The 17,996-nt window shown below is 39.6% G+C and overlaps 1 protein-coding gene across 3 annotated transcripts in view; it reads left to right on the top strand.

The window, feature by feature from the left end:
• UNC79 (unc-79 homolog, NALCN channel complex subunit) overlaps positions 1–17,996 on the top strand; it is a 114,511-nt gene that overhangs the window by 20,399 nt on the left and 76,116 nt on the right. For all 3 annotated transcript variants that reach the window (XM_074148882.1, XM_074148881.1, XM_074148883.1), the window contains 17 exons: positions 212–341; positions 1,834–1,898; positions 2,329–2,417; positions 3,572–3,612; positions 4,839–4,867; positions 5,874–6,103; positions 6,435–6,606; positions 7,308–7,538; positions 9,443–9,633; positions 10,516–10,639; positions 11,878–12,018; positions 13,368–13,589; positions 14,136–14,363; positions 15,734–15,875; positions 16,282–16,361; positions 16,446–16,594; positions 17,662–17,819. In XM_074148882.1, the coding sequence (XP_074004983.1) occupies positions 212–341; positions 1,834–1,898; positions 2,329–2,417; positions 3,572–3,612; positions 4,839–4,867; positions 5,874–6,103; positions 6,435–6,606; positions 7,308–7,538; positions 9,443–9,633; positions 10,516–10,639; positions 11,878–12,018; positions 13,368–13,589; positions 14,136–14,363; positions 15,734–15,875; positions 16,282–16,361; positions 16,446–16,594; positions 17,662–17,819 (2,422 nt within the window). The remainder of the gene's footprint in view (positions 1–211; positions 342–1,833; positions 1,899–2,328; positions 2,418–3,571; positions 3,613–4,838; positions 4,868–5,873; positions 6,104–6,434; positions 6,607–7,307; positions 7,539–9,442; positions 9,634–10,515; positions 10,640–11,877; positions 12,019–13,367; positions 13,590–14,135; positions 14,364–15,733; positions 15,876–16,281; positions 16,362–16,445; positions 16,595–17,661; positions 17,820–17,996) is intronic.

Genomic DNA, 17,996 nt, shown 5'->3' with positions numbered 1-17,996 from the left:
GCTGTTGAATGCTCCAATCAAACTCAGAAGCCAATTGTGAACATATTGAAGTTAGTCATCTAATCTACTTGTAAGACCATGCAAAGGATATTTGGTAGGGCAGATGTATGTATTGTGTGTGCTCAGGTATCTTTGTGAACACAAGTAATATGTATTGAATTGTGTTTTGTTATCTTGCAAAATAAACATTTTTTTATGTGTCTTTCCTTAGGATTTGCTATATGTGATAGCCTATGGACCATCTCAAGTTAAACCTCCAGCAGTACAAATGTTATTTCACTATTGGCCCAATTTGAAACCCCCTGGGGCAATCAGTGAGTACAGAGGACTGCAGTACACAGGTCAGTGCAGCTGGTTTTGTATGAGTCAAAATAAATGATCAGAAGTATGTTGCTGTCACGTGTTTACTGTTCTATGATGTATTTTGAAATCTTCCGTTGTCTAAGATGCTACTTTCATAAGTATATACAATATCCATTTCTCTGTATTTTCAAAAGATGTTATGAAAAATAAAAACTGTGATTGTGGCTACTAAATATATTGTGTTACTCCCAATAGTAACTAAACCAGAACAGGAGAAGAAATAAATAGTGTTCCAAATGGTCTGTGAAACTGTTGCCTTGGCCTCACAAGCGTTCTGGCTTATGTTCCTTTCAATTAGTGCTTTGGTTGCTTTTGTTGTGCCAGCTGCTGTTGCTAAGACTCCTTATCTGGCTGTTACTGTCAAAAAAAGTCAGGCGATGTCAGGTGCAGTCAGTGTATTGGGTAAGTTCTCAAAGCTGACTATAGGGTGAAAACGAGAGAGAAAGTCAGCAATGCAGCTGGAACTGAGTAGGCGAATGACACAAAGTCCTCTGTTCCCCGGACTCCCCAGTGATACTGCTGGGATTGTGCTTCTCTGGTGGGGGCTGTCCAGCAGTAACTCACAACTTGCTTTTCCTGCGTGCCTGTCTCAACTTGTTTCAAATAATCTCTGTCATACGGGGTATGTTTTGGTTACTTTTAAAATTTCTGGAGCAGAATGTGACACGTTAATTAAAAAAACATGAAGAATTGGAAGACCCCCTAGACCAACTGAAGTACATACTGAATGTTCCTCATACATGTTTGTCTGATCTGTTCTAAAGCCTTCCCTTGAAGGGTTGATGGATTTTCTTGACTTTTTAATAAATCATTCTTTTTGTACTGTTTGTATCACTTCTTCCATGCAAGCAGGTCTGTATAAACTATGATATTCCATCTGAACCGTTAGTAGCACTAGGTAGACTGGAATAGTTCTCCTATATGTAAATTTTCTGTTAATGTATCCCAGAATGGGATTAGTATTATCTGCAGTGGCATGGCATTTTGAACCTGGGGGCATTCTCTGTAGCATCCAAGTGATGCCACTTGAACATACCTTTGTTGTTTACTATTGTCATTACGAAGCTAAGGGTCCTTCTGTGGCTGGACTATTTTTCCTTTTTGCTTGGGAATGTTGCTGAATTTACTCAATTACTCCTACCATCCTGCTCCTGAAGTGTAAGGATAATTAATTCAAGGCGTTGGTGATATCAGGAAGGGTCTACAATGGGGATGTCTGTGTCTTACTTTTTTCATTTTTTCACTGAGTTCATGATTCATTTCATAATTATATCCCAAGAAAGTCAGTAGGCATGTATATTTTAGGTTGTTTATTGTAATTACTGGGTTTCCTGAGGAATGGCTAGGTCTTCCCTCGTATCTGTATAGGACTTAGTACAAGAGAATCTCATTCTCGATTGATACCACTAGAGACAAAGAATGTAAATGTATTTTCTCCATTTATTAACCAGCTGTGTTTTGGTTTTGCAGCTTGGAATCCTATTCATTGCCAGCACATTGAATGCCATAATGCAATTAACAAACCGGCTGTGAAGGTATTGCTCTTTCTTCAGTGGTCAAACCCAACTGTCTGGTGGATGGGAGGTTGCACTTCGATGTCAGCCATGTGCTCTGGTTGTGTGCAGGTGGCAAAGGACAGGAGCTAAGGCAACAGTAAAGCCTGTCGACACCAAGGGGGCCAGAACTTTGTGAACATGGCTTGTGATTTTTTTGTTCTTTGGATGCCTAAAGCAAAATGGGATATTTCTCCCAACTACAGTGGGCCAAGTCTTGATATTAAATGTGAGGATTGTTGTCCTAGCCACTGAAGATGTCCCTGCTCCTTGCAGGGGAGGTTGGACAAGATGACCTTTTAAGGTCCCTTCCAACCCAAACTATTCTGTGATTCTATGATTAATGTGTTGAACTTTCTCAGTGAACTTCATTGAACAGATGAGTTAATTCTTTTTCTTCTTTCTGTTTCAGATGTGCATTGACCCATCTTTGTCTGTGGCTTTGGGTGATAAGCCACCTCCCCTGTATCTTTGTGAGGAATGCAGCCAGAGAATTGCAGGGTAGGTAAACTAAGAACTGGAAAAATGATCAGGTATAGTCAGACTCCAGAGTTCAGAACTCTGGAGTTATGCTTTATTTCAGTATGGTTAGCATATAATTTATATAGATAACCCCGTTTAAATATACGGAGCACACTGCCACTCAGCATGAATAAGGATTGCAGAAATTTACCCCCCACGTGATAAGCATTTGCATCTAGCTTGAACAGCAGTGAGTTTTAAAGTTATCTGAATTAATAGATGCACTGACTGTGATAAGTGAACCTTGTTAATGTACAAGCTTTTGCTTATGAAATTTTTTTTCTCCTCATCCTTTAGTTGTCATTAAAAGCAGGACATTGCAATGAAAGCTGTTTCACAGAGGCTTCGTTACTTTTCTGTAACATGTATTTCAAATTATTCTCTAGGGTATACTGTGAAGCAGCAGAGTAAAGAATTGAAATTGGTCTAGGATTGTCCAATACCTGGAAGTAATATAGCCTGAGATGAATTAATCTAACTTTTTTTTTTATTTATTAATTTTTTTAAAAATTCCTGATTTGGTTTGCATTACTTTACAAGATCTAATACGTGTGGGGAGTTCCAGTCATTAGTTCAAATGGACAAAGTTACTGGTAGTTCAGAAGCTACATGACGTTTTTTTTGTCCTCAGTTTAAGACACCTTTATATCACACCAGCTGTAGGGAAAGCAATTCCATCTCACCTTAGGTTTTTAAATCATCATTGATTTAAAGCTACAGGAAGAAGTAATGGAATTTGTTAGAAGCATAGTTTCTAAGGAGACTCACAGAAAATAGTACTGGTATTTTTTTTTCTATATTCATCTGTTATTCTTCACTATCATTTCTTAGCCCTCCGACTTTCAGAGCATACACTATTTTAATTTGATAAATTTATTCCTTAAAAGTAATTTTTTGAAAGCTCTGAACGTGGTGGACCAACATCAGCAAAGTGGCAATTTACAGTAAGACAGGCACAACAAAGAGACATAGTGTAAAGTAGCCTGCAATTTATAAAACTACATTTGTAAAAAAAGCAGCTTCAGAATAACATCAGTCCTGCCACATTAATTTAGATAAACTTCCTCTGTGCAAAAATAAACGCATATATAAATAAAAAAATGGAAAGCTAATTAGATATGCAATTTTTATAGGGATCACAGTGAATGGTTGATTGATGTTCTTCTCCCACAAGGTAAGAGGTATTTTAAGGGTAGGTACAAACTAATCATAATTGTACAACCCTATGTTTACTGATGTTTCTGCATACTGTATTACTTGAAATGCTGAATTCTATTCTAAAGGAATTTTTTAGAATTTTAAAGTAGCTTGTACTTAATACTTCTTAGTGTCTTTAAAGTGCTATGAAAAAATTGACTAATCCTCTACCTGAAATAGTATGCAACTCTTTATGTGCGAGGAAGCAGAGACAACTGAACAGATTTTCAGATCTCGAAGCATCCACAGTTGGGGTGAAAAAAAGGGGCTAGTTCTTCTGGTAACCTGTGCCTGATTTGAAAGCTCTTAAAGCTTCTAAAAACCTATTCTATGAACAGAAGGCTGTAAAAGATATCAGAAAAGGACATAAAATATTTTTTGATGATCCAATCATCGTCCTTTGGCCAGTGAGAGAGCCTGCTATTCTATTATATACCAGAATGCAGACAAAGCTTGTTGATGGACTAATGATAATTTCCTGGGCTTGCAAGGATAGTCACGTATTGTCTAAAATAACCCTTTCAATGACAGAACAGAAATACTCCCTCCGTCTCTGTTCCACAAACTGAAAATTTTTAGGCAGTGGAGATTTTTTTGTTGAAATTCCTTTTAGTTGAAATTAAATCCAGATTAAGAATGTTTTATTTTCTTGAGAGAAGTAATTCTTTTTACTTGGCCACCTATATTTACTGGATCAGATGTTGCCAGGGCAACAGACTGAAGAGCTATTGCTTATTGGTGGAATCTGCAAACATTTAGCTCTGGAGTTATGGGCCGCAGATATGGTGGCTGCTCCTACATTTTTCATCCATATTCACTAATCTCTCATCCTGCAAGCGTTCACAGGCAGCGTAGGCATATCTGAGCCATGTCTCCCCTGCCTCACTAGTGTGTCTACAAGTCTGCTGCTACAAGGCTGTCCACGAGGCAGAGGCATACATGGAAGGTGGGTGGAATGCAGAGCACACTGCACTTAATGCACCAAGACTCTTCTTTCATTTCAGTGTAGAAATAGCCAGTCAGCCTAAGTATACAGTGTCCTACCTCATGCAGTCCAGCAGGCTTAGAGCTTTCAGTAACATCTGGAAACACCAGGTTAGCCTCAGAGACTTCCTTGCAGCAAGTCCATTTTCCCATGGCTGCTGTAGTAAAACAGAGGGATCATCATCCTGTGTTGATGTTTTGTATGCCTTCCCCTTACAGCTGAGATTTCTGCTATATGTCAGAAGAAGGTAAGATTCAGTCATTTGTGTGATGGGGCATGATTTGATGTTGTGTGTAGTGTCATTCCATTACTATGTGGTGTGTTCTTTTTTGTACCATTCCAAGTTTTCACAATTTATCCATGAATGCACTTGTTGGTGGATGGGAATGATTCACTAGCAAGGTTTCTTTTTGTTAAAACTGCTGATGTTTGATTTGAGTTGTACGTTTTTATTGACGTGGCAATTAGTAAAGCAATTCAATTATGCAATTGACCTCAGTTTTTATTCTATAACTCTGCTTATGAAGAGTGCTTATATATTCTCATCTCCTTGAAGTCATGGACTAATCCAAAATTGGACAAAAATCCTACTGTAAATTGTGTATTTTTAAAAATACATGGACTGAAAGTCTTCTTTGCTTGGCTCTAAAAAGATGGTTGACAAAAAGAATCTGCTTGCAATACATACCAGCTAGTGTGTTTTAATAACATTCTAATAGGGAGGAACACATTCTAGATCTTATGTAGTAAAGAAAGCTTTTATGTTAGGCCAGATTACCAGGTGGCAAAAATAAAGGTAGTTGTATATTTTGGAGGCTTGGATGATTACCTATGATAAAGCAGATCCTTACATAGAATAAACTGATGTGACACTCCTAAGGATCTGCCTGTTGCTACATGTAATATAAAAAGACATTCTGAAGTATAAGCAGGGTTAAGAGAACTACTGTAAATTTTTAGAGATCGCTCCAAGCCAGAGGTTGAGGTTGATGACTTCAGTGTTGGTTTGGCCTGCTCCAAAAGAAGAGCAACCGTGACATTTAAGTCCAGGCCCAGCATTTAGGCCTGAGCTTATCTTTCTGGAAGTTCAGTGACACTTGGCATCAGGAGTTTGCACACACCTGTGCTTATATGTAGCGATTATGGAAATGACCAACACTTGAGCCAGTTCCCCAGTGCTGACTCTCTTCCCTGTTTTCAGTTCCATTTCCTGATGCTTGTGGCCTGATAAAATCTTTTTTTTTTTTCCCCAGAACTGTAGTTCGCATGTCAGAAGAGCTGTTGTCACATGCTTCTCAGCGGGCTGCTGTGGCCGCCATGGCAACAGGCCAGTGCGCTATTGCAAAAGGTGCCACTCGAATCATCACAGCAGTGAAGTTGGGGCAGCCGCAGAAACCCATCTTTATCAGACCTCGCCACCCCCCATCAACACCCGGGAGTGCGGGGCAGAGGAACTTGTGTGTACTGTGGAAGCTGTGATCAGGTAATGTGGCAGTTTACGAGGCGTCAATATGTCAAGCAGGATCAGGCTTTCATGTAAATATTGCCTGCAAATCCTGTGCAAGTTGATTTTTGCTTCACCAGGATAGGTTCAGAGCAGGGGTGCTGAACTCCTGCTGTATTAGCAGAGCACCAGTCAGCTGAGTGTTGTCCTCAGCAAGACGTCAGCCTTGAATCCTAGAATTTAATGTTATTTTATCGCTGTTCTCAGGAAAATGATGATATCAGGTGCCCTAACCTCTAGTTATTCTTGATTAGATACCTGTATCCAGTTCAGGAAAGCCACATTCACTGACCACAAGTTTGTTTTATAGCTTGCTGAAGGAAGCAGAGTTTCATGCTGAGCAGAGGGAGCATGAACTCAACCGCAGGAGACAGATGGGCCTCTCCTCTTCCCATCACTCCCTGGACAACACAGACTTTGATAATAAAGATGATGACAAGCATGACCAACGCCTTCTGAGCCAGTTTGGAATCTGGTTCTTGGTAAGAAATTCTTGATCTCCTCTCTCACTCTTTTCACTTCCCTCTCCTTTTCTTTCTGAAGCCTCAGTATAATCTCTTTTTCCCCACTTCCTGGATAGTTGGATACTTTCCTGATTTGTGGGTGAAAAGAAGGAGTTCTGTGAAGCTGTCAGACTTGGAGATTTTGGGACTAGTTTGGGTGTAGCTGCTCACTGCTTTCTAAGTCCTGTATAGAGTGGATAACAGAATTATTCACCCTTTCAGTTTTTTTTGTTTACTTTGTGCTATCATGTGCTGCTCACAAGTGCCCTCTGCTGAGCGCCATTATTTTAACTTTAAAAGGCAATCCCCAAAAGATCTTTCACTTTCCGTCTTTGAACATCACTCTCTGGAAGCTCAGCTTTCTCTCCTACCTCTGATGAACTTAAAGTTCAAACCAAAATGTTTCAGTTTGTCAAAACATTCTGTAGTGATATTTTCAGTGCTGAAACTAAGATCCAAAAAATTTAGTGCTTGCTTCTTTTTCCTCTTATTGTTATTTTCTGGTCTGGAAATCTTTTATCAGTTGTCTAGTGCCAAACTCTACTTAAAATTGATCAACTCTTTTGTCTTCCATGTAATCTGCTTCCTTGTATCTCTGAGAACATGCAATATAAAGTAGACAAACAGTTTGCCATCTTTAATTCTAGAAAGGAAACTTGATTTGTGTTTCTGTCTTTCAGGTGAGTCTTTGCACTCCCAGTGAGAATACACCTACTGAGAGTTTAGCAAGGCTGGTTAGCATGGTATTCCAGTGGTTTCACTCTACAGCTTACATGATGGATGATGAAGTTGGTAGCCTGGTTGAAAAGCTCAAACCCCAGTTTGTTACCAAGTGGCTGAAGACAGTTTGTGATGTCCGGTTTGATGTCATGGTTATGTGCCTCCTTCCTAAACCAATGGAGTTTGCCAGGGTAAGAATAATTTACCTGAAAGTTCCTTTATTTGCCACAGAGATTAAAGTCTGAAGACCATTTCTCTTTCAGCTCCCTCACGGCAAATTAAATCTCACTGGTTGAGGGAGCAGTGAAGTTCAGGAATTTTTTCTCTTCCTAGCATTTTTAGTTTTACTGTGTTAGAGAGTGGGGATTATTTACAGCAATATAAAGACAGATTGGAAGAATATTACAGTTACTGAAAGATACTGTACATTTTTGGTAGCTACACACTTCTGTTATGCTGCTGAAGCATCCAAGCTTGTCTTTAGTAAAAGGTGTATCAATTGTCTGCTCCCAGGTAAAAGCCTGTCCTTTACTAGTCTGCTTTACTAATGTTTCTCTATTCTTTCCATACTTCATCTCTGCAGCTGTGAATTAAGGTTCATGAAATCACAGTTTTAACTGAAAGGAACTCTGAGCGTACTGATGCCCTGTAGCTTCAGATACCTAATTTAAGTGACTCAGTTAAGAAAGTAATCTGCCATGGTTTGCCTTATGCTGATGGAGACAAAGAGACTGACCTGCAGGGTCATTTAGGATGCCTAAGTGAGACCATTGCTGGAATCACTTCTAGAAGAAGTCTTTCTGTCCAATAATTATGAAGCAGAACTCACCACTTAACCTGGATAGTGAAGACAGGCAACAAAGTCAGGCATGTGAATATTCCTCTATAGAAAAGGAAACATCAGCATGAAAATAGGAACTTTAAATTGTGAGGGATTTAAGACTTTTTCCTCATTTATCACTATCTACTATACCACATGTGCTTTTGTAAGAAGACTTTGATTTTGTGACCCTCTTATTTAAAATGTCATGGGGATGTATTCATTTTGTTTCCTAAAATTAGGTGGCTAGACTAGTGAGCACCATAAAGACTTGATGTGAGGTATTACGTCGTCAGGGATGAAGTATGCATCCATGGATCTTTCATGACCTAATATATGGGATTTGCTCTACGTGTGCAGACCAGCACGTGTATGTGTCTTGCTCTGAAGATGCACCTGGCTGTGGGAGGACTAGAGGGCAGTTGAGGGAATTTGAGAAGTGGATGGATGCATTGAATGTTAGAACTGAGATCAGGCCTTTGAGGCTAAAGGGGAAAGGAAGGACTGAACCTCATGCTGTAATCTGTTACTGATCTCTTTCTTGTCTTGGATCTGGCCTCTTTTTGCATTTTATTACCCCCACTGCAATACTTAAGACCAGACTGACAACTTGCCAGATTTGCAAGGGTTCACTAGAACATGAAGACAAACAGCCATGAAATTAGCTGTGATGAATGGAGAAAAAATAGTTTGTTGGCTGAGATTAGCAGTAGCTGCTGCCAAAACAGCAGGCATCTCTAGAGCCATTAGTCAGGAACAGCAGATGTGAGCTGAGGTCAGTTAACATAATTAATCTCTGTAGCCCAGTTACTTATTTACTTAGAAGTATATTTTTTGGTTTCCATCACTTAGAACCTTCGCTCGAAAAAAACCCAAAACAAACAATTGTAAAAGAACACCTGGTATAGACCAAGTATTTCAATTATTTGCTCTGGGCAACTTGTTACAGTACTGGGTCTTTATTTTGAAGGGGCAAGCAATAAATCTGTCCCTTGTTGAGAACTGTAAACAATGAGGGGTTACGCTGCGTCATGGCCTGTAAGTGAGCAAACTTCATCTAAATCTTGGACAGTGCTTCTCTGTACTGTGGGTCAAATGAGAGAGATAAAACCCAATATAATTCCCATAGCTGTATTCTAAATTAAGGCTGGAAGGTGCTGATGATCATGCCCCACAATTTCTTGGCTGCAACATACTGAGCAAATTTATATTGCTGGGCAAGTTACAGAGACTAGAAGTATTGTTCATCAGTATGATTCCTGGAAATACCCACAGGTTGGTGGATACTGGGACAAATCGTGTAGTGCTGTGACCCAATTAAAAGAAGGGCTGAATCGAATCCTTTGCTTGATTCCGTACAATGTGATAAGCCAGCCGGTGTGGGAATGTATCATGCCAGAGTGGTTGGAAGCTATAAGGACAGAAGTGCCTGATAATCAACTGAAAGAGTTCCGGGAAGTGTTGAGGTATGTAGACATATGTAGGAACCATTCTATCATTGCATATGTTGATTGTTGAGGGTTTTAGCACAATAAGATGGTGACAACAAATAAAAATACCTGTGTGCAATAGAGAGTAGTGAGTAAATGCTTCTGATTTTTTTTATGACATATTTAAACTAAAGCGCTTAAGCTTTGGGAAAGTTTCCTTTTATTGCTCCTGATATCCTGGAATCTGTATCAAGAGCCAACCACGTGGATGTTTCCTTGCAGTGGGCAAGGCACATTTTCAGTGGCCTCCTGGTGGAAGAAGCATCTTTCTCCTTCCGGTCTGCTCTTGACAAGATATGGTGGGGATTAGCAGAGCTGGCCCTGAAAGAGTGATGGTTTGTATTGATTTAGCTAATATCTTTGCCTGTTGAGCAAAGAAAACACCAGAATAAGAGTGGTGGCTGTCTGAGTCATAATTTCATGTCTGGTGTATGTCTTTGACAATAACTTCACATTTCCTTTAAACTGATGAAGAGGCTCTGAAACTGACTGTAAGTTTAAATTTGTAGGTATCAATGTAGACTTTTTTTAGCGTAAACATGGAATAGTGGAGGAGTGGTGAGAAAAGAGTTTTTCTGGTTTTCACATTGGATGTTGAAAAAGATATTGCTGTCGTGTGAAACTGGGCACGATAGGAGATGAGAGTTCTTAAGGTGCATCACCGAATTCAGAGATGACCTTGTTCTGTCAGGACAGATGGTGTCAGCAGCCTGGCTCACCTCCCGTGGAGGATGAGGATGCATGTAGGATTACAGAAGTGCTGGTAGCGAGATTGCCTATCTACCAGTTTTCTGTTATATCTCACACAGTGTATGCCATGGTAACTCAGTGATGCTATATTTTTGTTCTACTTTTCAGCAAAATGTTTGACATTGAACTTTGCCCTCTCCCGTTCTCCATGGAGGAGATGTTTGGCTTCATTAGCTGTCGATTCACAGGGTATCCATCCTCTGTGCAAGAGCAAGCGTTACTTTGGCTGCATGTAAGTGTCCTCTCTTGATAAGTCATGCTGAAGCAGCTTATGATTTCAGAAAAGAAAAAACAAGCTGGGGGGGGGGGAGGGGGCAGGAAGAAACCAGTTTCCAAGGGTCATGGAACGTTTCTGCTCTTTGCTTAGCCCCAGTCTAAGAATGGTTGGTAGGCAGATCCTGGGAAGCTTTGTTACTAGTCTATCATGGGCAATATAATGGAAGCCTGGAAATTCCTTTTACCTTTGAATGTCAGTTGTGCCTTAAGGGCCATTCAGCTGTCTGACTTTTTGCCAGCAGTAGTTTTGAGTTTCTGCATAATTTGGTCTGTAGATTCCAAAATTAATTCCAGACTCCAGAAGCAGCTGTAGCTATTCCCGCATATGAAGATCTGGACTCTGTACCCATCAAGCTTCCTCCTGCTCTGGCCCTTTTCTGCTATATTTGCCCACAAAACTGGCATTCACACAGTGTTCATATTCAAAAGCTGCAGGGACAGTCATGTCAGCTGGGGGCAGTGAATTCAAAAGAGTGTAAAATGTTCCACAGCATCGCAGAATAATACCTGTATTCTTCATTATTACTTCTTTCCTTCTGAGGGTTATTTTGGTTAAGCCTCTGCAAAGACCTATTTAGCTGATGACTGTAGAAATGTTCATGTATGCAGGGTTTTCAAGTAAACTATGATTTTTTAAAAATTATTATTAAGTGACTTGACCTAGTGACAGTTAATGACCAGTACGAATGAGCTCATACTTACGTTTATTGGAGACAAAATAGCTGATGAGTATTCCCTCAGTGATGTGCAGATAACAATCCTGTCACTGGGCTGAGACCTGTAGGGAACCATTCTGACAGGATTCCTAGAATAAATACAGGAATTCACTTTTAAGTAATAATAAATGTAGTAAATAGTTATTCATCCAAGTATTGGTAATACTTTTGGTTTACAGAAATACTTTTGTGGAACACCCTCACATCCCTGTGTGTTTGTGCATAAAAGTGGTCTCCAGGCACACCAACCAGATGCTGATAAATATTTTGAAAATACCCCCCCCCCTTTTTTTTTGCCAGTTCCCTTCTGTCTTGATTCTAACAGAAACCTAAGCTTGAAGATCACATCATTGAATCCCAAAATTAAATGTGTGGAACTTGCTGAACTGAGGATCCCATGATAAAGGTGCTTATTAAGTGGCAGGCATTTTTCACCAAACTTGAAACTCATGCTTTTTTATTTATTGTCTTTCCTCAGGTTTTATCTGAACTAGACATTGTTGTTCCTCTTCAGTTACTAATCAGCATGTTTTCTGATGGAGTTAATTCTGTCAAAGAGTTAGCAAATCAAAGAAAATCGAGAGTCAGTGAACTGGCGGGCAATCTTGCAGCTCGGAGGGTAACATTATATCCTGCTTATTTTTTTGCTTAAAAGAGTTTTGCTAATAGAATGCATGTGAAGAATTAAAAAGTCATCTGTCAATATGGAAGCATTTGATTGGAAACATTATAAATTTTGAGAATGGAAGGAAATTGGCATGACTTTTTCAATTAATATCAGTCTGTCACATTGTCAGTGTAAAGGTAATGCAGGTAGGAACTGCAGAAAAACTGTGCAGTGTTTTCTTATTGAACTGGTTTGTTTGGGATATGTTTGGAGTGTTCTTGGTTTTTTTTCCAACCATTTTCCTTCTCTGCATCTTCTATTAATAAGCATCAGCAGCAAGTTATTATGGACAACTGGTCACCCAGAATGAGCTTTTGTATTCTAGTACAAATTTGGTGGGCCTAGGTATGTTTTGGGAGGATGACTGAACAGAATTTATTTCTGTTTCCCTACATTTTTTCCCCATCCAAGAGATGCAAAAATGTCTGTCAGAGACTTATGGTCTGGAAGAAAACACGTACTAATCTGTAGGCACTACATGTACTTAGACTAATGTGACTAACTTCCCAAGTAGTCTTGGATGAAGTGCTTCAAGGACAGTAGGAACAAGAGTGCTTGAAAGGTCAGATATTTAGATTTAAGGAACTACAGCATCTAGGCAGTTGGTAATTCCTTACATGTGGTGTGCCTGTCTTCTGATGTTGATCAGCAAGAGCACTGCCAGACCTAGCCCGTGACCACATCTAAACTAAATAGAAAAAACAGACCAACTTACTGTCTAGCCTTTTCAGACCATAGCTGGCCTAAAAATAGACCTTATGTGTCATCTAACTGTGTATCTCCTTGCAACGCTTCAAGGTTCTCAGGGTGTTTTAGGTGGCCTACTGTGGTGTGGACATAAATCAATGCAGACATGCACATATTCTTACAGTTGTGTCTAGTTTATTACCTGTATCCTTGGCGTAGCCTTAGTTACACTGCTCTCTTGAGATAGCCTCCTACTAAGTTTGTGTCCCTGGATCATGGAGCAGTTCATTGTAACCTGATTGTAAACTTTACTGCCCGCACAAGTTTTCTATTGGATTTTTGATGTTAAAATTCTTCCTTAGTAGAAATAAGATAATGAATGTCAGCCACTGAGCTTAAAAGAATGTATGCATCTGTGCAGGATATGATTCCTGTAGTTCTGTCATATTTTATCATATAATGGCATTAAGGGACATGTGTAGATTTTACAAAAAAGCTACAGAAGGGAATAGAAAGGCTGTCAAAGTTCTTGCCATTTTCTGCAGTTTTGTGTAGAATGAGATTGCTTAAATTCTTAACAGTCATTTGGACCTGTTGATTCCTTATGTCTTCAGGTAAGCGTTGCTTCTGACCCTGGGCGCAGAGTTCAGCATAATACGCTGAGTCCTTTCCCAAGCCCCTTCCAGAGCCCATTTCGGAGTCCAATACGTAGTCCTTTTCACAGCCCTTTCAAGAACTTTGGACACCCCAGTGGAAAGACAATCGATTTTGACTGTGAAGACGATGAAATGAATCTTAATTGCTTCATTCTGATGTTTGATCTCATCTTGAAACAGGTACTTGCAGAAGAAAAACACCCACGTTGAAGTTCTGTGGTCACTTTTGGCTCTCCTTTAATCCTGTTTTGAGTCCCTTTCTGCTGAGGGACTGGCATGAAGTACAAGACATTTAAACCTCTCTAAAGGCTGTCGTCTGCCTTTCCCCATATAGGAGTTATAGGTTCATGGTCAAGGAAGAGAAGTTAAAGATACCTCCACATTCGTGTTAGATATCCCTGAGAAGTTCCTTTCACTCATATGAGCTATGTTTATTTCTAGAGACTTGGATTGTGAATCCAAGGTAATGAGTTTTGGATAACTGTCTCCAGGTAAAATTCATGGATCCTGTGCTTGAAATTGTCTATTTAACTTGAAAATCTTGGCCTAGCTTCTTGAACTTAGGCCTCAACACCAGTGGCAATTCAAAATTGTGAGTTCCAGTTTATCTCAAACTCTTCCCAGTACTGTAATGTAACATTGGCAGAAATGTCAGAATAGGCAGAATAGTTAGTGCTCCGGCTTTTAAATAAATAATAAATCTTTACTCTCTTCACTCTCTTTCAGATGGAACTCCAGGATGATGGTGTCACTTTGGGCTTAGAGAACAGCATTTCAAAAGATATAATATCCATCATAAACAATGTGTTCCAGGCACCCTGGGGTGGTTCTCACACCTGTCAGAAAGATGAAAAAGCAGTTGAATGTGGTCTGTGTCAGTCCAGCATTCTGTGTTACCAGCTGGGTTTTGAGCTGCTGGAACAGCTTGCTCCAAAAGAAGAGATTAGACTAGTGGTAAGTAGAGCAAGGGGCCTGTGTTACTGGTGTGCTGAAACTCCTCTTCTTTGTGGTTCTCATTATATTGTGCACAAGGCAGGAAAGCTGCACTAACCTTTGGCATGGAGAATTTGGGAGGTTAAAGCAAAATTCCATTGAATTGTAAAATTCTTAAGTTTGAGTTGATTCAAAGAACTCGGGGAAGATCACAATATTCATCCAGCATGAACTCTTCCCTCTTCAACATGGAAGTGCTGTTCTGCTTTGGAAGGACACTCCTGTGATACTGTGTCTTAAATAAAATGTTAAATGTTAATACTTAGTGCTTTTTACCTTCTTTTGAAGGCTAAGAGTGGATATTTTGAAATGATTAATGATTTTGAGTGAATCAGTTGTCAAGTGAGTGCTTGATTGTTGAAAATGCTGAGCGCTGTTGAAGACCAGAACATGCGTCAGGTTGAGTATCCAACTTTATCGGACACAGATACGTACTCTCCAATTGCTAGTCATCATTAAAGTCCTTAGTAGCTTTGCAGAAAAGTTGAAGCGTTATCCATGGTGTGATGAATTTATTTGAAGCTGCGTGCCCTGTACGTAGCTGTTCCATCTGATAGTTCAGAAGACAGCACCGTTCCCCTTATTCTGAGTGCTCATTTGCTGTGGCAGGGTATTTGTTAGTGTTTTTTTTTTTTTTTTTTGGTGGTGGGCATAGTGATGCCTTTCGATGTGCAAAAGTTTCAGAATTGCATTTGGATGTGTATGCTAATAGTAGGCATTGTGCACGTGGTATTCAGTAATTTGTGCTAGAAAAATCATCTCATACAATTCAGATTCTCACCTCAACTGGAAAGTAACAAGTTGTGAAGTCTTTTGAGTGCTCGGGCTTGGTAGCGTTTCTAGGATCTACTTTGTGATTTATAACATAAAGCTAATAATGGCAGTCTCTAATCCTGAGCTCCTGGCCACAGGCTGAAGTAACTCCAGCCTGGTCCTTTTCTCAATGTAAAAGTGATTGATGTAGCTCCACAGGAGTGCAGGAAATAGGCCCTGCTTCTGTCTGTTACTCCTCTGAGGCAAGGGTAACAGCTTTGCTGAAACCACCACCTTGGGATTGGATCCACCTCAGCTCCAATACGGATATACAGTTTCTGTTAAGCGGTATAACTTAAATCCGTGTTTGAAACATAGTGTTCTTGCTGGTATGCATTTGCTGATGCAGAGATTTAGATAATGCAGGTGATTTGAATGCAGAAGTGTATATGAAACTAGACAGTGTCTGCCTCATTTGAGCTCAGCTTATCACTCCAAATGTAACTTGAACAGCAGGGTATGTCCTTATGTTTTTAGATAACATCAAGAAATCAATTTAACTTATTATGTTCTTAAAGGAGCCCACAGATAACCTCGAGGATAGTCTTCTTTATACTAGACCGGAGTTTATAATAGGAACTGAAGGAGAAGAGGAAGACAAATTGGCACCAAAACATGGAGAAAACCCAGGGAATCACACAGAGACCACAGAAAACGCGGGTAGGTGGAGGGTGAGAAGGCTGAGTATTTCAGTAAAGCTTTAAATGAAACACTTCTACTCATATAGAATACAAGGTTCTGAAGCAGTCTTTCAAGTCCAACATTGCACGGTAACTTTTTTCTCGTGCATTTAATCCTTTCAGTGTATTAAATAGGAATACTGTATTTATGTTGATAGCAAGGATGACTGACTCATAAAATGCTAGAAGAAATCTTGGCTTTTTGAATATGTAAAGTAGCAAAAGCATTACATGCCAAATTGCATGCTGTTGTAACTTTACTGACTGCAGGGTTACTTTGGCTAAAATTAATTTCTCTCTCATCACTTTGACATTCTTTAGTTTTATTTTGAATCCACAGATGAGAGAACTTTAACAACATTTTGTGTAACTTCTATTTTTAACAGCGATAAAGAATGACACAGAAAGAAAATTTTGTTACCAGCAACTTCCAGTTACCTTGAAGCTCATATACACTATATTGCAGGTAACGTTGATTACTGGTTTGTTTAGTTGGAATTTTTTGTTAAGTGGTGTCCGTGTGTTGAGAGTAGTACATTTGCTTACACAGGAAATGTCAAAGTTTGAAGAACCAGACATTCTTTTTAACATGCTGAACTGTCTGAAGATCCTGTGTCTTCATGGGGAATGCCTGTATATAGCAAGAAAAGACCATCCACAATTTCTTGCCTACATTCAAGATCACATGCTGATTGCAAGGTACGTTTTTATTGCGCATTTTGTCTTCCGACTTCTGGTGGTTCTCCAACTATACATTTGTTGTTGGCATCAAAGAATTTTCAGGCTTAGTAAGGAAAATTAAGAAAGGATAATAAGGAAGTGTGGAAAGGTTAAGTAACTCTATAAGGCCACATAGCACAGGCTAAATAAGAAGTTGTAAATGAAACTCGGGTACCCTGCATTGTCCATCGTGGCTACTGTCATGCATCACTTGTTTTGCAGTGAGTTAGAGAGTTTCTCATATTGAATAGTAGCATTGTCTGAGACTGAGGTATCTTTTCTGACTCTACAAAATAAAATAAAAGATGATGTAGAGGCTGGCACACAGTTTATAGGGCTTTAGCATTAAAGCAGAGAGAACAACAGTACTGCACCTTATTTTTAAGAGGTAAAGGAAGTTTTTTCGTTTAGTATCAGAGTGAATTGGACTGAAATCGGTGCATTTTAAGATTCTCTTTGGAGACAGTGACTTTTGCAGAACGCTCACTGGATAAACATCAGCATATTATCTTTTGAAATAATGTCCATCAGCACTTACAGCTGCTCAGTATCAATTTCATTGAGCATCTCCTGAGACTGTAGGGTTTTAGCAGACTAGAGAATCTGTCCTGAATCTAAATACCAGTAAATTGTGAGCACCCGACGTCTTAGTCATTTGTGGATACACATGATTCATGGTGCCAAGACAGTTCATGTGGCTTATGTGCTGAAGCTGATCGTGCTGAAACTGCTAATCTGTAGCACAGATTATGTCCCACAGCTGTTGTGTCTTGCATTAGGCAAAATCTTGTAGAATCTGAAGTGTTTCAATGTAAGGAATATTTAAACCTGGGTTTTCAAGAAAAACTGCTGTAGTTGAAGATACTTGAGTTACAAGTAGCTCTGTTCTCCTACCAGCAACTCTGTAGTATTCACATAAATGCCCAGGATGGCTCATAGAGATTTTAATGAAAAGTGCTTTCCCGCCAACCATACAGTGCAGACTAGAAGAAAGGATGTCAAGAGAGTGTTTTTATAAGCAGGCTTGCTCTTTTTGGTCTTTCCAGCTTATGGGGAGTTGTGAAATCTGAGTTCTCTCAGCTTTCTTCCCTGGCAGTCCCACTTCTGCTTCATGCACTTTCGCTTCCCCATGGAGCTGACATTTTCTGGACAATCATAAACAGCAATTTCAACAGCAAAGATTGGAAGATGAGATTTGAAGCAGGTAGGCCAGAGAAATGTATGCTATTTGCTCTTTGTTCCTTCACTGAAGAGGTAGAGCTTCCTCTGCAGTAACTGAGGAGACCTATAATAGATGATTATCTTTTTGCTGCTTTTGAGAGTTTTGGAGATAGACTAGTGCAAAACTATGGCACAAAAATGCAGTAAAGTAGAGGAGAAC

The sequence above is a fragment of the Numenius arquata genome, chromosome 6 (assembly GCF_964106895.1).
Source record: "Numenius arquata chromosome 6, bNumArq3.hap1.1, whole genome shotgun sequence".
Lineage (NCBI taxonomy): Eukaryota > Metazoa > Chordata > Aves > Charadriiformes > Scolopacidae > Numenius > Numenius arquata.
This window is presented reverse-complemented; position numbering and strand designations above follow the sequence as displayed.